Genomic DNA, 22788 nt, shown 5'->3' with positions numbered 1-22788 from the left:
GTGAGGCCTCCTCCCTTCCAGCCTCCAAGTGAGGCCTCCTCCCTTCCAGCCTCCATGTGAGGCCTCCTCCCTTCCAGCCTCCATGTGAGGCCTCCTCCCATCCAGCCTCCATGTGAGGCCTCCTTTCATCCAGCCTCCATGTGAGGCCTCCTCCCATCCAGCCTCCTCGCTCAGCTGCTGCACCTGCCTCAGCCTCCCAGCTGTTGCCCCAACATGCCTGGCAGGGCTTCTGCAAATGCTGTGCTTCCTGCCCTGGGTCACTGCCCTGCCCCTGCTCCCCCAGGTAGCTCCAGAGCAGACTCTCACTTCCTCAGGTCCCTATTAAATGTCATCAGAGACCTTTAGTCACCATCCTATCCGAATAGCATTGCTCCTTCCCCTCTCTGTAATTTATGTTTCTTATAGCCTTTACCATCTGGCACATTGCAGATGTCTTTGCTCTGCCTATTCTGTGAGAACAGGGACATCATTTATGCACACACTGCCATACTCCTAGTGCCTAGAACAGCATGTAGCACATAGCATATGCCCAATTAATTCACTGATTTATTGAAATGGATACATCTCATAGTCACTGTTTTAGGTTTATATTTGTTAAAGTCCCAATTTCTTACCATATTTAGAGAGGGTATACAGAGAAGAAGCCTTTCCTAATTCTCACTTCCAAATTAATCACCCTGAGAAAGTTCATAGCCCTTTAAGGTCTATGGAATACCAATGATATAACTCAAAATGTAAACTACTTAAAAGCAGTAAATTTTTCAAAAGAAGGCATGCAAATGGCCAACAGGTATATGAAAAAACGTTCAATATCGCTAATCATCAGGGCAATGCAAATCAAAACACCATGAGATACCTTACCTTATTCCAGTTAGAATAGCTATTAACAGAAAGACAAAAAAAAAATAAGTATTGGTGAGGATGTGGAGAAAAGAGAACCGAACCTTTACACACTGTTGGTAAAAATGTCAACTAGAACAGCTGTTACAGAAAACAGTGGGGACATTTCCCCAAAAATTAAATACAACTACTTATACGATCCAGCAATCCCACTACTGGGCATATGACCTAAAGAAATGAAATCAGTATGTCAAAGGGGTATCTGGACTCCCACGATTACTTCAGCACTGTCCCAATAGCCAGGGTATGAGATCAATCTAGGTTTCCAACAACAGAGGAACGGAAAAGAAAACGAGGTATACTGATACCAGTTACCAAAACAAAAAAAAAAGTGGCTTATATACACAATGGAGTATTATTCAGCCATAAAAAGTATAAAATCCTTTTTATGAAATCATTTGTGACAACATGGATGAACGTGGAAGAAGTTATGTTACGTGAAATGAGCTAGGGATGGAAAGGCAAATAACGCACGTCCTCACTCACACGGGGGAGCTAACAACGTTAATCTCATAGAGGACAGAAGAGAGGTTGCCAGAGAGCAGAGAATGCAGACAGGGCTGGGGAGAGGATGGTCAATGGCAACAAAGTCACAGTTAGCAGGAATGAGTTCTGGTGGCCAATTGCACAGTAGCCTGACTACAGTTAATCATGATCTACATTTTACAATAGCTAGAAAGATTCTGAAGGTTCTCACTGCAAAGAAACAAGGTTTGAGGTAATGGATTTGCTAATTACCCTGATTTGATCACGTCAAAACATCATACTGTACCCCATAAATACATATAATTATTATGTGCCATTTAAAATTTTTTTTCAAAAGCAATAAAATGTACATTGCCCTTAGAAAATAATTTTGCATTTCAAGTAGATATTTAAATTAGCGTTACTCTTAATACCCTAAAACCTGCCCTAATAAATATAGGGTGGCCATAAAGTTCATGTGCAATTTAAAATAGTTTATTGTTATTATCTCAGTCATCTGAGAGGGAGGTTGCTTTCCAAAAGAGGAAACTGGCAAAGGAAAGGAGTTTGGGGGGGGAGGTTTAGGGTGCTGGGAGTGTCTTAGTTCTGACTTGGGTGCTCACTTCATTATTTGTTAAAGTGTATATTTAGGTGGTGCCCATAGCTCAGTGGGTGGGGCATCAGCCACATACACCGAGGGTGGCAGTTTCGAACCCAGTCTGGGCCAGCTAAAAAAGAACAATGACAACTGCTGCAACAACAACAAAAATAGCCGGGCATTGTGGTGGGCGCCTGTAGTCCCAGCTACTTGGGAGGCTGAGGCAAGAGAATTGCTTAAGCCCAAGAGTTTGAGGTTGCTGTGAGCTATGACGCCACCTCACTCTACCCAGGGCGACAGCTTGAGACTCTGTCTCAAAAAAATAATAATAATAAAAATAAAAATATATAGTGTACATTTACTTTCTGTGAACCTTTTCCTCAGTATGTTATATTCCAAAATGTTAAAGGCAAATAACTCAGGGAACCCACAGTCATAAAGAGGCATGTAACTCACACTCTGCATCCCCCCGGACAGCCTAGATGAACCCGCATCTGTCCTCTACTGCTGCCCATGCTGCGGTGAGAAGCCCTCCACCTGACAGAGCAGCCCACTTCCATTTTCACTGCTCTACAACTACTAGAAAATTCTTCCTGAGGTCAAGTGAAAAATCCACCTCTAATTTCTACTGTTTTTTTCTGGCACCTCCTATGAAAGAACAGAGAGCACATCTACTTTCTCTCCCACAGAACTACTTGGGAGCTGACTGTGACCACACTCCACTACTCCAGGATGGCTGCTACCCCTCAGGCCGAATCTCAGCAGCCCCACTCCCTAGTAAGTTGCCTAGAGGTTTTTAGTTCCTGACTTTTGAGGATCAAAAAATCATACTCTATGATACCAAATTTACCCAATTTCTACCTTTTGCACGAACCATTTCAAAGATATGAACAACAGCAAACCAAGACTTTTGGCAGTCAATAGAATGCAAACAACAGGCGTAAGAAATGCCTTATCTGGGTGGTGCCTGTGGCTCAAGGAGTAGGGTGCTGGCCCCATATGCCCAGGGTGGCAGGTTCAAGCCCAGCCCCAGCCAAAAAAAAGTGCTTTCTCATCCATTCCAGAGATAATTCTTTTTTTTTTTGAGACAGAGTCTCACTATGTCACCCTTGGTAGAGTGCTGTTGGCATCACAGCTCACAGCAACCTCCAACTCTTGGGCTTAAGCTATTCTCTTGCCTCAGCCTCCCGAGTAGCAGGGACTACAGGCGCCTGCCACAACACATAGACATCTATTTTTTTGTTGTAGTGGTTATTGTTGTTTGGCGGGCCCCGGCTGGATTTGAACCCGCCAGCCCCAGTGAATGTGACCAGCATCCTAGCTGCTGAGCTGTGGGCACTGAGACAATTCCAGAGATAGCCTATATCCCTTTATGGAGGCTACAAATTTTTTATAAACTACATTAGTCCATTAGTAAAAACAGTTGCACGCTCTCTGAATACATGAATATAAATTACATACATGACCACTGCATTAAAATACTATGCGTATTAGAAAAGTACACAAAAGTCTTAAGCCACGAAGAGTCTAAATAAAATATAAAAACGTTTCAGTGCTGTACTTATTATTTTTTTTTATGCAGTTTTTGGCCGAGGCTGGGTTTGAACCCACCACCTCCAGCATATGGGGCTGACGCCCTACTCCTTGAGCCACAGGCACCACCTGTTGCATTTATTTCTTTTGTCCTACATCTCGGCGTCTGTCCTTCCTGTGCCCTGGGCTGTATGCCCCACATCAGAGGCCACATTTTTGGGTCCTGCAGTCTGTACTTTCTATCCTGATTTCTCCCCTATCTGAGATATTCCCGTTTCCTTTAGATTATTCTTGCTGTTTCCTGTGATTTGTGGAACCAACATCCCAGGGGCTTTGGACAGCATTGTGTGAAAATGGTAAAGGAAGCACCACCTGTGTTGGCTTCCGTCCCACCTGAAGGATCAGGGCACATGCTCTGAATCACCTCCTCTGAGTTACCGTGAAGGTATAATCTGTTACTTAGCTCTGAGTGAATCAGATTCCTCTCTGATAAGGAAGGCTGTACACTGAAAATGTGATTTTTCTCCTATGCTTCCTCTAACAAATCATGATTATTTGTAAAGAGGTGTGTCAGAGCAACATATGTGTGATTGCATAAACATTTTATGTGCCTTATAAATCTACCTTACAGTCAGTGATTATTTAACAGGACAATAAATCAGAGGCGAAACATCTTAAGTCCTCTCTTTCCAGTACTATACTCACAAAAAAAGCTTCATTCAAATTGTATTTAAAATGAAATACTTACGTGCCCTGATGGACTTTAATGGAACAAGTCTTCTGCATGACACCAAATCCCTGCACTTCTTCAATATCATCAAAGTAGGAACTGAGGAGTCCTAACCCGTCTGGTTCAGTGAATAAGTCGATTTGACTAATTCTATAATCCTGAAATAACATACATATACATGTGTACGTGTAATAATGATTTTACCACATATCCAACCCTATGGTGAGCTCATTATTCTTCCTTGCAACTATTTAAAAGAAGCCTGAAGCATACATTTCCCATTGTATCCCTGCCATTGAATCCTTTCCTGTTTTCATCCATGAATTAATAATATGCCTCTTTCGGAGCAGGCACTGCTTTAGTCCGATAATCTCAGTGATAACACTCAAAGCAAAGAAAATATATTTTACTAGAGGTGTGGAACAAATTTATCACCTTCTCCCTTGGCTTTGGGGGTTTTGGTTCCCTTGCTCTGCTATAATTATCCACATGCAGATTAGTCTGCAGCACGGCTGCACCTGTAGTCTCCCTCAACTATCATTTTGTGCCCATGAGCTCTCTGCTGTAACTCTCCCCGACTATGAGTCACCATTTCTCTACCATGATGATTTGGGCTAAGTCATAAAGGGAAAAACCCACATTCACAGTGACTTACAAATCTCCATACTTGGATCACTGTTCCATGCCCTACATATCCACGGCCCATCAAACACTCTTCAAAAGGCCCCTCCTGGCTGAGTGCCTCAGCATTAATTGACTATTTACTGAACCTCTTCTCTGTTGCTGAGCCAGGTGAACTGAGGTACAGAAGAAATATTAACACTTGGGTCAGCTCAGGTGAGGCTCCTTCACACATTACCAAAAGGAGCAACTCTAATGAATTGAAAAGGTGACCCTCTTGAATATACATTGTGACTTACGTTTCATCTTTCAAGAAACCATGCAATGGGTAAAGAAAATATAATTTCTGACGTATCAGAAGCCATAAACCATACCCTTTAACAGGACATTATTCAGAAAAATTTAATCCAAGGAAACAAATCATAAAATAATAAATTATTAAAATGTGAACACAAAAATGTTCACACAGCATTATTTAAAATGATGTAGAAAACTAGAAACAAACTTCAGACTGACTAAAAGAAGAAATAATAAATCAATGATGGTCTCTGATTTATGTACTAAGTAACATGTCATTTTACAGAATATGAGGGTTAGCTAAACCCCAAACTAGTAACATGAAAATGCATTTGCTGTATTAAGTCTGCAGGTGAAATAAGAGAGAGTATTTCCCTACCCCCCTTTCTAAATGTCCCCCAACATCCTTACTACACTTAAGTCTGATATCTCCCCCCCAGTGCAAATCCTAATCTTACTTTCAAATCTTGATCCTAATCCTAATTCTTCCAAATTAATCACCTTGAGAATTTCAAAGCCCTTACGGGGTACCAAGTGATATAACTCAAAACGTACATTACTTAAAAGCAGTCAAAGAGGTCTTACCAACAGACTATGATCTTCAGGAGAATAGTACAGAGAGGAAAAGAGGATTTGGAACCACAGTGTTAAATTAAAAAAAAGTAGAGCATTATATCTATATTATTATTAAAACCACAGAACAAGCACATTAGAATATGGCCAAAAAAAGGATTGAGGATTCAAAAAAAGAAGAGAGGGCACTTCAGGACAATGAGATTCAAACAACATTTTTAAACACTGATTTATTACCAATATTATTTGAGCAAAAAAATGAAAACTCTGGGTAAAATATTCCACTAATGAGGACATTTTGCAGTAAGGCTCCTCCTGTCTTACTTCGGCTTATCACATTATGTACTTAAAGCTATTAGAAGATAAGTCATTTAGAACACCAATTATCATCTAAGTCACTCAGAAATGTTGACCTAGGAAATGGGGAGCGCTTTCCTCTGCCAAAAACTGTGACTCATTCTTACTCATTGGAGAACCTGCCTTTTCTCCTTATTGCACTTTGACACTCATCTCTACAAAACTTGAAATTTTCATTTTCTACTTGGAAGGCATCAGTAATTACATTTTTAAAATATAAATCTCAAATCATCAAATCCCAAGAGCCACAAAGAAAGATTCTGATAACACCTTCTTCCTCATCAATGAACAAGAAACCAAGAAATTTTACCCAATCCATGAAGTGGCCTCAAATATATCAAATAATATTTTTTAAACTCACAGGAAACCCCACATTTGAACAACTACATTATTTCCGGATTATTTATTTTTCCAAAATAGAATGCCTATAAACCACTCAAAGAACTCATGCACTAACCAAAAAGACTTAAAGAAAAACCTGTTCATACAGAACTCATCCACCCCAGGTTACTAAGTAAAATACATTTGGAATGAGAGACTTAAGGATTTACTGTGAAAAACACCTAACCAATTACAAGGTTTATTTTCTACTTCTTTAAAGTGCACAAAAATACTTAAATTATAGAAAATACATCCATAAAGCACCCCAAATTTTTCCAACTCATTTCATAAAATGAACTTTCCCTTAAGATAAGAATCAAGTATTTCCTGAATGAATAAGTGAAATCCAGACTTAACACCACCTACCTGGACCATAAGTCTGATTGAACCAATCATCACAGGCCGATCAGACTCTGCTTCCTCATTCCTTTCCAAAACTTCTTCCACAGCCCAGAGACCGGAGAGTTCCAGTTCCCCTTCTTCTAAGGGGATAGAGTGCCCTTCAAAATTTGGCTTCTCATACAAAATCCAACTAAAGAAGGAAGCACAGCAAAATCATTAGCCACTCTTGGGGAGAAAAGTTTTGATTACTCAAACATGAACATTCTGGCTAATTGCCACTATATATATACACACATACTATACTATATATATATAGTGGCAATTATATATTAGTCACTATATATATATATTAGTGACAATTCTCCAGCAATTACAATAGCACATGATCTCCCTAACACTAAAACTTACTGGGTATAATTAAGCGTCTGATAATTCAAGAACTATAATCAGGATCTTCAAGAACCGTTGGGTTGTCAATATGAATATTATAAAGCTACTAATGACCTAAAGAATTGCCAGTTAGTGGAAATTATAATATGTCGTTTATAAATGAGCGTTTTACTGTAGTAGAGTTTTTGTTCTCCTTATGTGTATAGAAAACATTTCTTTTCGAGGGATTTTCCCTTACATATCACAGCCATATCAATGAATATGTTGATTCAAAGAACTATAAGCATGACACTGGAAAGCATTTTAAAAATATTCTTCCCACTAAGGGCTGAAGGCTGCCAATGTATGATAGTGTAAGTGTGTAGGCTTTCAAGAAAAAGCCAACAAAAATTGCAAAACATGGAAAAAGCACTGTTCTATTAAAACTGCTACACAAAACTTGTTTGCAATTCTCAATCTTCAAATTATAGAATCAAAATAAACTCTGTTTTTCTAACGACTATGTTGAACATGCAGAAAAAAATATATTAAAATATCTAAAAATCAGCCGGCGCCTGTGGCTCAAAGGAGTAGGGCACCGGTTCCATATATGGGAGTGGCGGGTTCAAACCTGGCCCAGCCAAAAAGTGGATTGCCTGAGCTCATGAGTTCCAGACCAGCCTGAGCCGGAGCGAGACCTCGTCTCTAAAAATAGCCAGGTGTTGTGGCAGGCGACTATAGTTCCAGCTACACAGGAGGCTGAAGCAAGGGGATGGCTTGAACCTAAGAGTTTGAGGTTGCTGTCAGCTGTGATACCACAGCACTGTACCAAGTATCTCAAATAAATAAATACATAAATAAATAAAATAAAAAATAAAATATCTAAAAATCTTATAGGCAAGTTGCTGCATATTTATTCAGATGGAAACCAAAAGAAAAACTTATTCATTTTTTTAAACCATAAATGATTAGAACTCTACCATCTTTACTTCAAAGAAGGTTATAAACAGATGCCAAAGATAAGTATTACGCTAGATCAGTTAGTTCTTGTTAAGTTGCCCTTTCTTTAACTTCCTGTGTATTTTCAAGAATTAAAAAGGAAATTAATCTGGTAAACAATTTTAGAAACTGAGTACAAGCCATTTTGGTTTCTAATAATACTCTAGCTCATTTTCACTAGTTTCTTTTTCACAACTATCTTTTGTTGAAAAATTGGAAAGTAAATTAAATTTTAGGTTAGTCTTTCACTGAAGTTTCATTAAAAATGTCTTTCCTTATAGAATTTTTTTAAAAAATCACAGGCCTATCAACACGGCTAATGCAATTCTTATCAACCTCTCATTTAAAACCCATCAACCAAAAGTACGTATTACAGACCTAGATGTATGACTAGTCCAAGGCAAGGTCACAGCTTACTCTCCTGTACTTTCCTAATTTTTCTCCCACAAACATATATAACTCCTACAATCAGAAATGTGATTTAAAGCCATATTTTTTAATATGAATTCCTTATTCTACTATAAGTAGTATTTTCTGCACTTACCATTGCTAAAAGCAATCATTTTAAATTAGTAAGGACCAAATAGGTAATTAAGAATGTAAAACGCAAACACTGTAAGTCAGGAGCTTACAGTACCATTCTTACCATCCTCTTACAACTTTCACGAGTATCAGTGGAGAGAGGCCCCACGAACTGCAATCCTGAATATCACTGAAAACTTCAATGCACTTGTCAGAGACGTCGGGTTCACTATATATCACTACCTACAAGAAAATGAAAGGGATAAGCACACTTTGTCGTACTCCAGCAGACCGAAATAAAACAGACCAGAAATAGAAAATCACCTTACCTTCCCAGGTCGGGGATTGAGTTTATTTTGTACACTTCCTCTAAAGGTCTGTAATCAGATGAACAAGAACACAACAAATAATTATATCTTTCCATCACCATCTCTTCTCCACTGTGACCCTGTAGCTAGATCATATTGAACTTCACAATTTACTAATTTTGAAACATGTCCACTTTAATCTACCCTAAAGTTGTTAAAACTCTTTGAGTTTATACTTTTAAATTAAGAGCTTTCTTCTCCTCTGACTGAATTTGCCTTTCAATTTCTCCTCATTTAAACATCTATTTCCACCAATGCTAGGAAACTCAGGGTCCAAAAGTCAGACCTATGTTTTATGTCAGTTCACATACTAAAAACCCATCTAAGAGATCATGATTCAAATAATCTCAGTATAATCTCAGATAAAGAGAAGTTAGAATATATTACTAACTGGAACTTGACCCTGGAAGTGAGAGCTATATAATCTAAAACTTTGTACCCTCATATTGGTTTGTAATAAAGAAAAAAAAATTTAAAAATATAAAATAGAATGTATTACTTATCTAGAAAGAGTAGAATCAGTTTTATGTATTCATTTACACACCCTACCTGAATCTATGTTTTTTTCATAGTAACGTCTATTGTCATATAACTACTGGTCTAAATAAAAGTGTTTAGGGTATATTTCATGATGTACATTTCACATGGTATACTTAATCCTCCTTTTTGGATGGACAAAACATTTTTATGTGGCTCCAAAAATTAATCATTTTCAAGACCATCTGACAAGACCAGTAAAACTAGAAATGCATAATAAAAATAATAATTATATGTGTAAAAACATTACAAAACAGGGACTACTTTCAGTGCTGACCAGGTGTGCCTATTTTAAGAACTGCCTTTGATCTGATCCGTCTTGCATCACACCACAGTGTAATAGACTCACAAGCCCATAACGTTCCACTAGAGCATTATTAGAAACCAAAATGGCCTGCACTCATTTATTCATACATACACATGAGAAACAGGTAAGCTAAAGAAAACGTCTAAAATTTAAAACGAAATTCAACAAATCCCAGAATCAAAAGAAACAAATGTTTTAAATCATAAAAGGCCTTGAAAAATTGTATTCAGTTCTCCTTTTTACACCGTTTGACTTGGTTTTCACAGGGAGACTCTGTATATTCTGTTGTCAGGCTCTGTCAGGCTGTAGTCAAATGAGAGAAGTGACTAAGAACAATTAAAAAGAACAAAGCCATAATAAATGGAAGTAGGCTAGAGGAAATTTTGTGCTTGATATACTTAAGAATTTCATGATTTCTGAGTTCTATAGGCTGATTCAGTCTTATTTGTTTACAGCAGTGGTTTTTTCCATTTTTTTTTTTTTTAAGACAGAGTCTCATTATGTCACCCTTGGTAAAGTGCCGTGGTATCATAGGTCACACCAACCTCAAATTCTTGGGCTTAAGCAGTCCTCCTGCCTCAATCTCCCAAGTAGCTGGGACTATAGGCGCCTGCCACAACCCCTGGCTATTTTTAGAGACAGGGTCACCCTCTTGCTCAGACTGGTCTCAAACTCCTGAGCTCAAGCAATCCACCTGCCTTGGCCTCCCAGAGTGCTAGGATTATAGGCGCCTGGCCCCACAGCAATGATTTTCTCCAAAGGCCAAAAACATGCTCCTGAGGTCCCTGGGAGTTCCCCAGGATACTTTCAGGGAGTCCATTAGGAGGGTCAAAACTATTTTTTAAGAAGGGGAGGTAATCTGCTTTTCCCATCTTCTCTCCTCACAAGTGTCCAGTGATGTACAAGGCTCCGTCGATGTCACATGCGATGACATCGTTGCTCTGATGGCTTATGGAATGTACACTTGTGTGTTCTGCTGCATTAAAATTTTCTCAATTTCTAATATAGGAAATTCTTATAAGCATATCCCATTTAAACAGAAGCTCTTTGGCATTCTTAAAATTTTATTTTATTTTTTGAGATAGAGTCTCAACCTGTCACCCTGGGTAGAGTGGCATCATAGTTCACAGCAACCTCCAACTCCTGGGCTCAAGCGATCCTCTTGCCTCAGCCTCCCAAGTAGCTGGGACCACAGGCGCTCGCCACACACCCGGCTATTTTTTGGTTGCAGCCGTCATTGTTCTTTGGCAGGCCCAGGCTGGATTTGAACCCGCCAGCTCAGGTGTATGTGTCTGATGCCTTAGCCACTTGAGTCACAGGTGTCGAGCCTCTCAATAATTTTAAAATGTAAAAGGGACCTAAGACCAAAAGCTTTGAAGCCCACTGGGGTATACAAAATCATGTGAAAAAGGGTATCTGCGCCTCTGCTGGAAACCAACTATGTAATTTAAAAAGAGCTTCCAAAACCACCTTCTATGATAGGATTGTAACAAAGGCCCATCAGCACATTGAAACATGCTGCAGTCCCCGGTATACATGAGGAAGGGTGCAAAGTATTTTCATTTCGTTTAAAAGTAAACTGCTAGACCATGGTCTGCACGGGCCAGATGGGCTGGTGCTCCACTCAGGTGTCCAGCCTGGCAGAGCCAACCTCGGAACTCTGTATCTGCCTTCCTCTTTCACTATCCTCCAACGTGAGTATTAAACTTGGTAACAAAAAGTCTCACACCAAAAACTGAGTTAAAAAAACTACTTCTGGCAGTCAAGTAAGAGAACATGCAAAAACCAAACTTATTCTTCAAAGTCATATTTTCTTGTCATTAAAGGAAAGATTGAATGTAAACCAAAATTCCTTACTCCTCACAACTTGGCAGAAATAAAATTATTTCTCTGGCTGGGTGCGGTGGCTCATACCTGTAATCCTAGGACTCTGGGAGACCAAGACAGGTGGATTGCTTGAACTCAGGAGTTCAAGACCAGCCTGAGCTAGAGTAAGACCCTATCTCTAAAAATAGCCACGTGCTGTGGTAGACACCTGTAGTCCCAGCTACTTGGGAGGATGAGGCAAGAGAATCATTTAAACCCAGGAGTTTGAGGTTGCAGTGAGCTATGACTCCATGGCCCTCTACCCAGGGTCTCAAAGTGAGACTCTGTCTCAAAACAAAAGAAAACAAAGCTATTTCTCTGTTTAAAATTATTTCCCCCAAAAGAGAAAATACTCAATTGCATGGGACAAACATGTACTTGCTACTTAGAATCTCACAGAGTGAGAAAAGGGACTAGGAAAGTCTCTTTGGCTGGGGCCTTTCCAAATAGAGGAAGTTGCTTCATAAATCTTCAAAATTCTAAGTATAGTATTGAACATTTTTATACAGAATAGGTAAGAAGTATCTTGTCAGTCTCTGAACTCTCAAATCACCTTATCTATATCTTTTGTAATGCAAAGTACAAATTCACATGGGCCTTAAAATATCTGTAGCTTAATCTCCCTGCTAGACTACAAATGGCTTGAGAGAAGAATCTTAATACCTTTTTCTCAGACCCTAACAGACACAGCAGGTTTTCAAATATGTGAACAGAAAATTACTGTACAGAAGTATAACCATTTCTAAATGAGTAACAGGAGTTGTTCATCATCCCTCTCCCCCCATGTTTTACAAATACCCCAACTATAACATGCTGTTACTTACCGTTGTATCTGATAATGACATTCCAGAAAAAGAAATGCTCGGGTCATACCGGCTTGATTTGAAAAGACCCACGAAGTCGGTGTCACTGTTTCCATAGTTTGGCAGGCTTGATTTAAAAACACTTTCTATATGATTAGCCTTTTCCATATTTTCGTTGTTCTTCAGTTTTGAAAATTCAGAAAATGTAGTTTCTGGCAGGTGTAGGTTGCTCCGTGAATCTAGATCTTCCTTGATTTCCTCTTTTTGTACGTATTTGTCCACGTGGCTGGGACTTTTCAAACCTGAATGAGATGTACTTGACGAGTCGAAATTGAAGACCTTTAAGGAGCTGCTGGGTGGAAGATTTGGCTGTTCTTTGTTTGAACCACAGGGCGGGGCTCCCTCAGTCACGGGCTGAGATAGGGAACTGTTCTGAGAAGTGCTGAAAGTTGTGGTCATAGTATTGACTGATGTCACAGAGGGAGCAAAGATTTTGTCTTGTGGTAGAGAAGATAATAAGCTTGAAAAAAGGGTGCTTTTTTCTAGCCTGGATCTCTTAACTCCCCCGTTGGTGACGTCCCTGTTCTCTTTGTCATTTGGTACTGGAGTCACCACAGTTTCGTCTTTCCCATTAGTGTTCGTGTGCAAGGACTTGAAGAGCATGCTCTGCTCAGTGGAGGCCCGTTTGGGTCTCAGTTTGGATTTTGTGTCAAGGTTCTGCATCAGATGTAAAGCTGGTGACATTTCTGTTTGGTTTTCCTTTTTCCCCAACCCAAAGGTAAACACATTGGGATCAAACACCTTTTCTAAATTGTCTTCGTGAATTGGAGGCATGGCAAAGTGAGGGGCGGGAGAGTTGGGCACCCTGGCCTTCTTTTTCTTCAGGGGCACACAAACAGCACTATCCATCTTCTTTATAATTTCGGTGAATTTTTCCATATCAGAAGAAGAATCAAGCACACTGTCGTCACTATTCGCAGAGTTGTTCAAAAGACTGGCAGGGCTGCTCTGGCCATTCACAACACTTCCAGCTGGCCTTTGAGGAGTGTGTAAGTGATTTCCATCGTGGGGGGAGTCGGTAGGACTGGATTCGGTTGTCAGGGGCGTTTTGTGGTCCTGACTCTGAGCCTGAAGAGGTAGCATTCTCTCTGAGTCTGAAGGTGTGACTTCTGGGGCAGATTGTGCCACACGTTCCTCTTTGCAATGAGTATGTTTGGGTGGCCCGCTCCTGTTGCCCACTACTTCCTCTTGCTGGGGAGCACAACTTGCAACGGAAACCACCTCAAGTTCATTATTGTGACAACTTGGCAACTGCACTTCTCTAACTTCAGAGCTCTCTGAGATGAGGTGGGCGCTGACGTCCTGGGTGCTTTCCACAGGGAGCACGAAGGACCTGACCTGGACCAGGACCTTGGACGGACCCTCGTTTCCCACAGTCTCCGGGCCAGGCTCTGCCGACAAAGGAGGGCTTATTTCCCCTCCCGGTTGGGAGAGTGGCGTGTTTTCCTTATCCTGAGGCAAAATACATCCTTGATGGTTTTCTGACACTTTCAGATCGGTGCATGGAAAACCGTTTACGGGAGAGGGAACACGTGCGTTTTGGGAAGCGTCCAGGGGAAGGGGTGCTGACAGTGACAGAGAAGGCCCGTTAGGCAGCTCGGCTGGGGGCTGGGAGTCAGGAAGTTGACCCTGTGGTGAGGTTGCAGGAGGCGCATCTTTGGTATCAACAACAGCGGGGATGTCCTGTGCTGGGATGTCCCGTGCTGTATCAGTCATATTTTCAAGTACACAGCTTTCGCTGGCAGCAGTCTTTGAGTTGTCCTCTTTTAAGAGCTGAGGGTCCTTCCCAGGCATCAGAGCAGTGGCCGCTGGTTCTGAAGGGCAGCCGGCATCTGTTTGCACATCTGCAGCAGCACCTTGGTGAGGCTGAGAACCAAGAGCTCGCTCTGCAGTCGGCCCGCCCTGCGTTCCTCGGGCCGCTGGCACAGTCCCTTCTTCGGGGGTAGGCGCTTTGCCTTCTGCAGAGGTTTCCTTCACCAGCACGCTGTTCTGGTGGCTGCTTGCTATCACTTTCTTTTCCGGTTGCTCCATTTCTTTGGCTTTTTTAGCTAAGCTCAGTTTCGCCCTCCCTACATACGTTTTATTAGAAGCAGGAGCGTTCCTTGTGACTCGAAGGTCGGCGTGTCTTGGGCTACTATTTGCCCGTTTGTTTTCAAATAAGGAGATTTTCGTGGCAGTGTTTCCCTTATGAACTGGCTGGCTAAATGGATTATGCTCATTTCCCAAACCGTCAAGATTCTTAGGGGGTTTAAGATTTAGTTCCACATGCTTGGGCTTGGCAGGGCTAGGAGGAAAAAAAGCAGGGAGATAAAGTTATTGACCTAGTTTTAAAAAGTGGGATGCACAAGTCAATTTATTACAAAACTATACAAATCTAACATCTTCCTGATAGGTAGCATTTGCTTTTTAATGAAACTATTTTTAAACAATCCAAAGTACACCATCAACTATTTTTAATAGATATTTTGCTTGTATATGAGGAAAGAAAGCATTACATAGCTAAGTAACTCTACGAATGAGGCATTATCAAGTTTATTGAGTACTTAATACGCACACACAGGCTTAGCAAGAGTTAGAAGCTATCTTAGGGCCTGAAGAACTTTAGAACAAATATCTAACGCATTCCCATACTTTAAATATGTAACTGATTTCCCCAACATCAATTATGTTTTTCTATCTTATAATGTTTTTTATATTATCTCAAAAAGCTAGACTATACAAAATATTCATCTATTATTGACCTCTTTGTATATTTTATTTCTGTCATCCTTCCCCCATAATTTTTTTCTCTGATTATATAAGTGTGTGGATTGTAGAAAATTTGGAAAATATATTTAAAACTCAAAATCCTACCAGAGAATATCCCCGTTAACATTCTAGTACATTTTCACTCTTTTTTATATGCATAATTATTTTTATTTTTTTAGATAGAGTCTCACTTGTCATTCTGGGTAGAATGCTGTGGCATCATCGCAGCTCACAGCAATCTCAAACTCTTGGATTCAGTGATCCTCTTGCCTCAGCCTCCCAAGTAGCTGAGACTACAGGTGTCTCTTCAGTAGAGACAGGGTCTCCAACTCTTGGTCTGGAGCAATCCACCTGCCCTGGCCTCCCAAAGTGCTAGGATTACACTGTGCATAATTGTTTTTTGTTTGTTTGTTTTGAGACAGAGTCTCATTACATTGCCCTTGGTAGAGTCCGTGGCGTCACAGCTCACAGCAACCTCAAACTCTTGGGCTTAAGCAATTTTCTTGCCTCAGCCTCCCGAGTAGCTGGAACTACAGGCGCCCACCACAATGCCCGGCTATATTTTTTTGTTGCAGTTGTCGTTGTTTAGGCTGGCCCAGGCCGGGTTTGAACCTGCCAGCCTGGGTGTATGTGGCTGGCACCCTGCCCACTGAGCTACGGGCGCTGCCACTGTATAATTGTTTTTAATAGAACTAAGATGATTCTGTTTACAGAGTGGATATCTTTTCTTTTTTTAAGAAACAAGATGACTGACCCTTATAGGTAACACTTTTCAGGATACTAAAGAATTTATTTGAAATGTTTTGTTAAGACTGCAGGAAAGTCCATCACCTGGTTGTACCAGAATTTACTTACCAATTACTCAATTGTTGGTTTGGTCACCACTTCTCGGGCAAAGAGAGTCTCCTCTCTGTCACATTTCTAGGGTATAATTGCCCCCCCACCCCATGGAAATAACAAGTCTTTACATGTACACAGTGCTTTCTTTCAGGGAAACAAAACTTGCTCTGTTTGGCATTCGCTGGCTCTGGTTCTGCCTTTCATGTTAATTATCTGTGTGAACTTGGTCAAGTTACTTTACCCCTCTGGACTCTACCTTCTGTACCTATAAAAAAAAGTACATGGTTTAGAACAGAGTTGTTTTTTTCCCCCCACAACTTACAGTCAAAGGACTGAGGGATGGGACTGACCACCTTCCTTTCAACCACAATCATCACTCCCATTTATCTGTTTTATATATTGCCTACATAAAAGCTCTGCCAGAAGGAAGAGTTCCAAAGTTTAATAAAAAAAAAAAAAGTCTAAACCACTGGTCTGTGGGCGGTGCCTGTGGCTCAAAGGAGTATGCCAGAGGTGGCGGGTTCAAACCCAGCACCGGTCAAAAACTGCAAAAAAATAAATAAATAAACTACTGGTCTAGTAGTTTGTAAAATGGGAGAGATAATAACCACCAACAGTCACTGATTGCCAAGTATTTGAGCAATGCTTCATATGGTTTACTTAATGTACAACTTCATATGTTCTATTTTAAGATGAGGAAGCTGAGGCTTAGAGAAGTAACTGGCCTGCGGTCACACAGCTAGTGAGTGACAGGGCCATGATTTGAAGCCAGGTGCTCTGGCTGCAGGGGCCATCCTCCTGACCACTATACAATTCTGCTTCCCCAGAAAGGGCCAGACTAGACTTGCCTGAATGAGCTCCTCTGGTTTGTTCCATCTTTATCATTTAAAGCAGTGGTTCTCAACCTTCCTCAGGCCGCCTAAAGGCGCAACCCTTTAATACAGTTCCTCATGTTGTGGTGACTCCCAAGAATAAAATTATTTTTGTTGCTACTTCATAACTGTAATTTTGCTACTGTTATGAATCGTAATGTAAACATCTGATATGCAGGATGTATTTTCATTGTTACAAAGGGGTCGCGACCCATAAGTTGAGAATGGTTGATTTAAAGTGTCAACAAATTATTATGAGATCTGTAAGAAAGTAATCAGATGCTAGAGGCCACCTTGATAATAAGACCACAAAAGTAGAGAAGCATTGATATCTGATGCTACCTCCTGCATGGATTCAGCCTTCAAGAAGGCTGGGCCTAAAGAGCCTCTGGAAGGGACAGGTAGTGTGACCTCAGGTGAGAGATACCATGTGGATAAAATGGGAAGACTGGGCTAGTTACCATCAAGTCCTTCCCAAAAGCAGCACTAAGAATTTATATTTTCATCTTTCATTATTTATTTGTAATAGTGGCTCCCTGTCACCAGGGCTAGCATACGGTGGCATCATCACAGCTCACTGCAATCTCAAACTCCTCCTGCCTCAGCCCTCTAAGTGGTGTGGACTGTAGGCATGTACTCCATACCCAGCTAATTTTCCTATTTTTTTGTATAGATGGGGGTCTACTCTTGCTTAGCCTGGTCTCAAACTCTTGGCTCCAAGCAATCTTCCAGCCTCAGCCCCTCACAGTGCTAGGATTAGAGGTGTGAGCCACCATGCTCAGCCTATTTTCATCTTTTAAAGTCTCATTTAAATACTTGATAAATTTGATATATGCTCATAAATTTCTAGGCATTGCTTTCTCTAACATCTCCATAAGATCTCTGGGCTCCCTTATTACAGGCCCATATCTTAAATTTAAAAAGAAAATGAACTGGCTTGGCGCCCATAGCACAGTGGTTATGGCGCCAGCCACATGCACCAAGGCTGGTGGGTTCGAACACAGCCCGGGCCAGCTAAACAACAATGACAACTGCAGCAAGAAAATAGCCGGGCCTTGTGGCAGGGACCTCAGTCTCAGCTACTTGGGAGGCTGAGGCAAGAGAATCGCTTAAGCCCAAGAGTTTGAGGTTGCTGTGATGCCACAGCACTCTATTAAGGGTGACATAATGAGACTCTGTCTCCAAAAATAAATAAATTAATTAAATGAACCTATAATCATTTCCTTAAAGATTAAATTATAGAAATAGTGAGATGATTATCTAAAGAGCCCTCATATACTATCAATTAATGAGGAATGGTCTCATACCAGAGAATATACTTTTAAAAATTCTCACTTATCAGCTCAAGGAATAGTATTCAATTCAAACATCAAAGTGTATTTTATGATATAAATGACAAACTCTCCAGGTTAGCCAACAAGCTACCTGAAGGGCAGGAAACACACATCTGCACATTAAAGATTTACACTAAGATCAAAATACATTTTACAACCAAACTTTCTGTGTTATTAAGTTCTGCTACCAAGAGTCACTACAATTAACCTAGTTCAGACTGATTAAAAGGGAGGCTCCTGTAATTCATGTTGTAATGCCTCAGTATAAGGAGAGAGGGGAAAATAATCTGGAGTCTAAAAAGCCATAATTATAAGAGGAAGATTATCCTTATTCTACCATTTTAAGAATTTTAACATTCAGCACTTGGTAGAGAATTTGAAAGAACTTTTCTAACAGATAAACATGCTGCTTCACGGTCATCATCTTTTAGGAAATATGAAAGTTTTTCTAACTCTACAGTTGAAAATGGTTTTAAAAAGTAATCTGATTAACATCTTTACTTGCCACCCAGTCATAGGAAGAATTAAAGAGTCTGAAAAAAACTGTCAAACAGAAATAGACCAAAGGACTAAAAAGAATTATTAGTTTTCCATTTAAATAATTTCCCAACTTGCCATGTGCAAAACAAAATTAAATAAACTGAGTCTAGTGAAGAAAATTTTTAGGTAGAAAATAATCAGAACTGAGGAAGAGACTGGAGAAAGTTCTACTCCAGGAAACAGCACTTGAAGAAGAGTTTTGTGGTAAGAACATCTTCCCTCTTTACTCCTGAACAGTGTAGAGTCTGGTTTTTCTACTGCTATCTTCTGATTGGAAGGCAAGAGAAGCCTCCTAGATCCGGTACTCAACAATGCCTCTAATGACTCTAATGACTCTCTAAGGCTCACGGGTCTCTAAGCCTCACACTTCACAGGTTTCAGTGAAGGCAGGAGAAGCCTCCTAGATCCCATACACATTAACGCTTCTCTAAGCCTCACACTTTGGAGGTTTCACTGTTCAGTCACTCTGGCCTTCTACAAATAGTGAGCATCATGCACTCAGGTTATTTCTACGACACTGTTACAGAATAAACAGCTGACTATATCAAAGGTCTCCAGGTTGGCACCTGGCAAGGTAGCTCGAGTTATTCATTAAGCACGTTTTCCTCCCAAGAATTTACCAAACAGAACTCCTACTCTAAAGCTTACTTGCCCAAGAAATCAAATAGAATGACACCACTCTGGTCAAGAATGATAATGTGAAAATACCAGCTCTTTTAACATTTGTTAAACTCACGTGTGTGAATGTAGGCAAAGCTTATCATTTTTCACCTATGCTGACTGGTGAATGAGGAGCAGGAAGGAGTGTGGGAAGGGAAGATCTTAACAGTTTTATGGAGCGCCCTCCCTATCCTGTCCACCCACACAAATCTCATTTATCATCTGGGCCCTTATCCCAGTTCTTCCAAAGGATGGTGATTTCTTCCCCTCTACCACTTCCCTGGCCCCTTTACAGATAGTAACATGTATTTGGCAGTTTGATTAGAAATCACCACATATTGTTATTTGATTTGAGTGGTTTTTTTTTTTTTTTTTTTGGAGACAAAAATCTCACTCTATTGCCCCAGGCTATAATAGAATGCCTTGGTGTCAGTCTAGCTCACAGCAACCTCAAACTCCTGAGCTCAAGCAATCCTGCCTCAGCCTCCTGAGGAGCTGGGACTTCTGGCGCCAGCCACAATGCAGGGCTGGTTTTTCTATTTTTAGTAGAGATGGGGTCTTGCTCTCACTCAGGCTGGTCTTGAACTCCTGAGCTCAAGCCATCCACCTGCCTCAACCTCCCAGAGTGCTAGGATTACAGGTGTGAGACACTCCACTTGGCCTGATTTGTGTGCCTCTTGTGTGACAGAAGAGGCCATAAAATTTTCAAGGGCAACAAATGAATCGTAGTTATAGTGCCCTCTCCCCAAGCACCTACCACAGTACCATGTACAGGACGTACTCAATAAATGTTTGTAAAATCAATAAACATAGTGACAAGTAGTCAATTTGTTGTGTGCTTTTTTTTTTTTGAGACAAAGTCTCACTATGTCACCCTCTGTCGTGTGTGGTGTTACAGCTCACAGCAACCTCAAACTCTTGGGCTTAACCAATTACTCTCTTGCCTCAGCCTCCCAAGTAGCTGGGATTATAGGGGCCGCCACAAGGCCCAGCTTTTGTTGTTGTTGTTGCAGTTGTCATTGTTGTTTTTTAGCTGGCCCAGGCCAGGTCCGCCACCCTCAGTGTATGTGGCTGGCTCCCTACCCACCAAGCTAAGGCCGCCGCCTGTTGTGTGCTTTCATTTAGCAAATAATCTTCCAGTAAGAACACTAGTCTTTCTCCAATTCAATAACTTAAAACTACTTTTCAATCTGGGAGCAAACACTTCACAGATTCCCTAACATTATAAAGGGGAGTATCAGGGACTTTTTAAAACCTTTAGGCCAGTAATGCACTAAGTTCCATAAAAGGTTCAGTGCAGTCTCTTAAACTCACACACAACAAAGCTACTGGGTCATACAGAACTTATACACACTAGTGTCTGTTCCACGTTTTGAAATTCACTGCATATGCGTTTAAGAACATCCTACTCTGGACCACCCACGTACATTCTGAATTCATTTAAAACCATCCAGTCTTATCTATATCATGTTTGTAAACCCTGAACCTCAAGGGATATCCTATTTTTATTTAAATCAGATATTAAAATAGGAATTAACTGAAGAGGCAACCACGTGTGTCATCTTCTTAAACCTTAACAGTGTAAACTGGTCCCTCACTTTATTAAGTTTAACCGTTGGGAAATTATGAGCAGAGACATCTCTTCCACAAATGGGAAGACCCCAGCCGCTAGGAGCGGGCCCCAGCACGTCTGCGGACGCGTAACTCCGCCCGGACCCATTCCGCATACTTACAGGGTCACTTTCGTGGTCACAGTCGACCTGCCGGCACCGAAATGGTTCCTGGGCTTCAAGCCGTCGGCGTCGGCAGGTCCGGCCGATCTGCCCAGCTCTCTGCTTCGACCTCCCTCTGCCCGGCCGTCGAAATGGTTGGGCAGCGGGCCCCTCTTGTGCTCAGGCTTTATCTCGGGCAGCAGCGAGCTGCTCCTGACCGTGAGCTCGCGAGGCACGACCCGCGCCGCCTCCTCCCCGCTGTCGGCCGCCGCGCTTTTGGCGGCCGGGCCGGGGCCGGAGTCGGGCGCCCTCTTGGGTGGGGACTCCTTGCTGGGAGCCCGCGGGCCGCTGGCGGGCGGGGCGGGCACGGCCTCGGGGGCGCGGCTCCTGCCCTTTTTCTTGGTGGGGGACGAGGCCGGGAGCGGCTGTTTGCTCCGCTCCGACTCCCCTCGGAGTTGCCCTTTGGGGCTGGGGCTGGGCTTGGACTCTGGGCTCCCCGCGGAGGCAACGCCCCCGTCCGGGGCCGCTGGCGGAGATTTCACTTTCTTTTCCGCCGAGAGGCTGTCGGCGGCCGCGTTTGGCGCCACCTCGTAGTCAAACACCGCGTCGTCCCTCGCCGCGCTCTCGGGCAGCTCGGCGTCTGCACCCGGGGAGTCGGTGGATTTCTGCGACTTCCTCCGCCTCCCGGACCTGCGCCCGCTCGACCTCTTCTCCATGTCGTCCGAGTCTCCGCAATCTTCTGCCCTGTCGGTAATCAAGACCGGCTCTTCCACCGGCTCCAGTTCAGTCTTACTCAAGTATATGTCCAAAGTCAACACCGTGGAGGGATGCGCGCGTTCGCCCGCCCGGGGATCGCTCCCTCTGGGCTGGGCTGTGCCGCTGGCCTGCCTGGAACCGGCCCTGTTCTCAGCCCCCTTGTTTGAAGGGTCACCTGGCAGAGCAGATGAGTCCTTGGGGGGCTGGCTGCGCCCGTCTAAGAGCTCCAGAGAACCTCCCTCGGCACACACGCTGGGGACTCCGTCAAGGGCTTCGCCTAGTCCTCCTGCCTGCCGCTCCCGGGTGGGCAACCCCGACACACCCCTTGCACCCCAAGAAGTCTCCTGTTCGCAGGCAGCGCTGAGTGAAGCGTCCTCCCTCGGACTGCGGGAGGGCGTCTCTAACTCTTGCCTGGAGGAATTCCCGGGTGAGGAATGCAGCTGCTTGGCACCGGCGGTGGCATCTGGGAAAGTCTCTCCCTCTGCCTCCAGAGGTTCTAATTGGGGTGAATCACTTTCATGGCACTGCTGCACAGCTGTAACCGCTGCACTGCTGCTAGAGCAAGGTGACAGGTCGGCGTCAGGGGGGGCTGCGGGGACGCAGCTCTCAGAGGGCTCGCCTTCTGCCTCAGGGGGCCTCTGCAGGGGGGCGCCCTCCTCGCTCGAGTCCGTTTGCTTTGTTTGGCTGCTCTGAGATTT

The 22788-nt window shown here is 42.3% G+C and overlaps 1 protein-coding gene across 1 annotated transcript in view; it reads right to left on the bottom strand.

Moving 5' to 3' along the window:
• The window catches only part of CRYBG1 (crystallin beta-gamma domain containing 1), a 57629-nt gene extending 35100 nt beyond the window's left edge, over positions 1-22529 (bottom strand). Inside the window, exons 1-6 of the mRNA XM_003781571.3 lie at positions 21356-22529; positions 12590-14912; positions 9017-9064; positions 8812-8930; positions 6822-6987; positions 4245-4384 (exon numbers count right to left, since the gene is read on the bottom strand). Coding sequence (XP_003781619.1) covers positions 4245-4384; positions 6822-6987; positions 8812-8930; positions 9017-9064; positions 12590-14912; positions 21356-22050 — 3491 coding nt within the window. The 5' untranslated portion in view covers positions 22051-22529. The remainder of the gene's footprint in view (positions 1-4244; positions 4385-6821; positions 6988-8811; positions 8931-9016; positions 9065-12589; positions 14913-21355) is intronic.
• Positions 22530-22788: the final 259 nt, after the last annotated feature.

This window comes from Otolemur garnettii, unplaced genomic scaffold, assembly GCF_000181295.1.
Source record: "Otolemur garnettii isolate 467f Iridium unplaced genomic scaffold, OtoGar3 scaffold00002, whole genome shotgun sequence".
NCBI classification, from domain to species: domain Eukaryota; kingdom Metazoa; phylum Chordata; class Mammalia; order Primates; family Galagidae; genus Otolemur; species Otolemur garnettii.
Note: the sequence above shows the minus strand (reverse complement) of the source record. Positions and strands in the feature narration are given on the sequence as shown.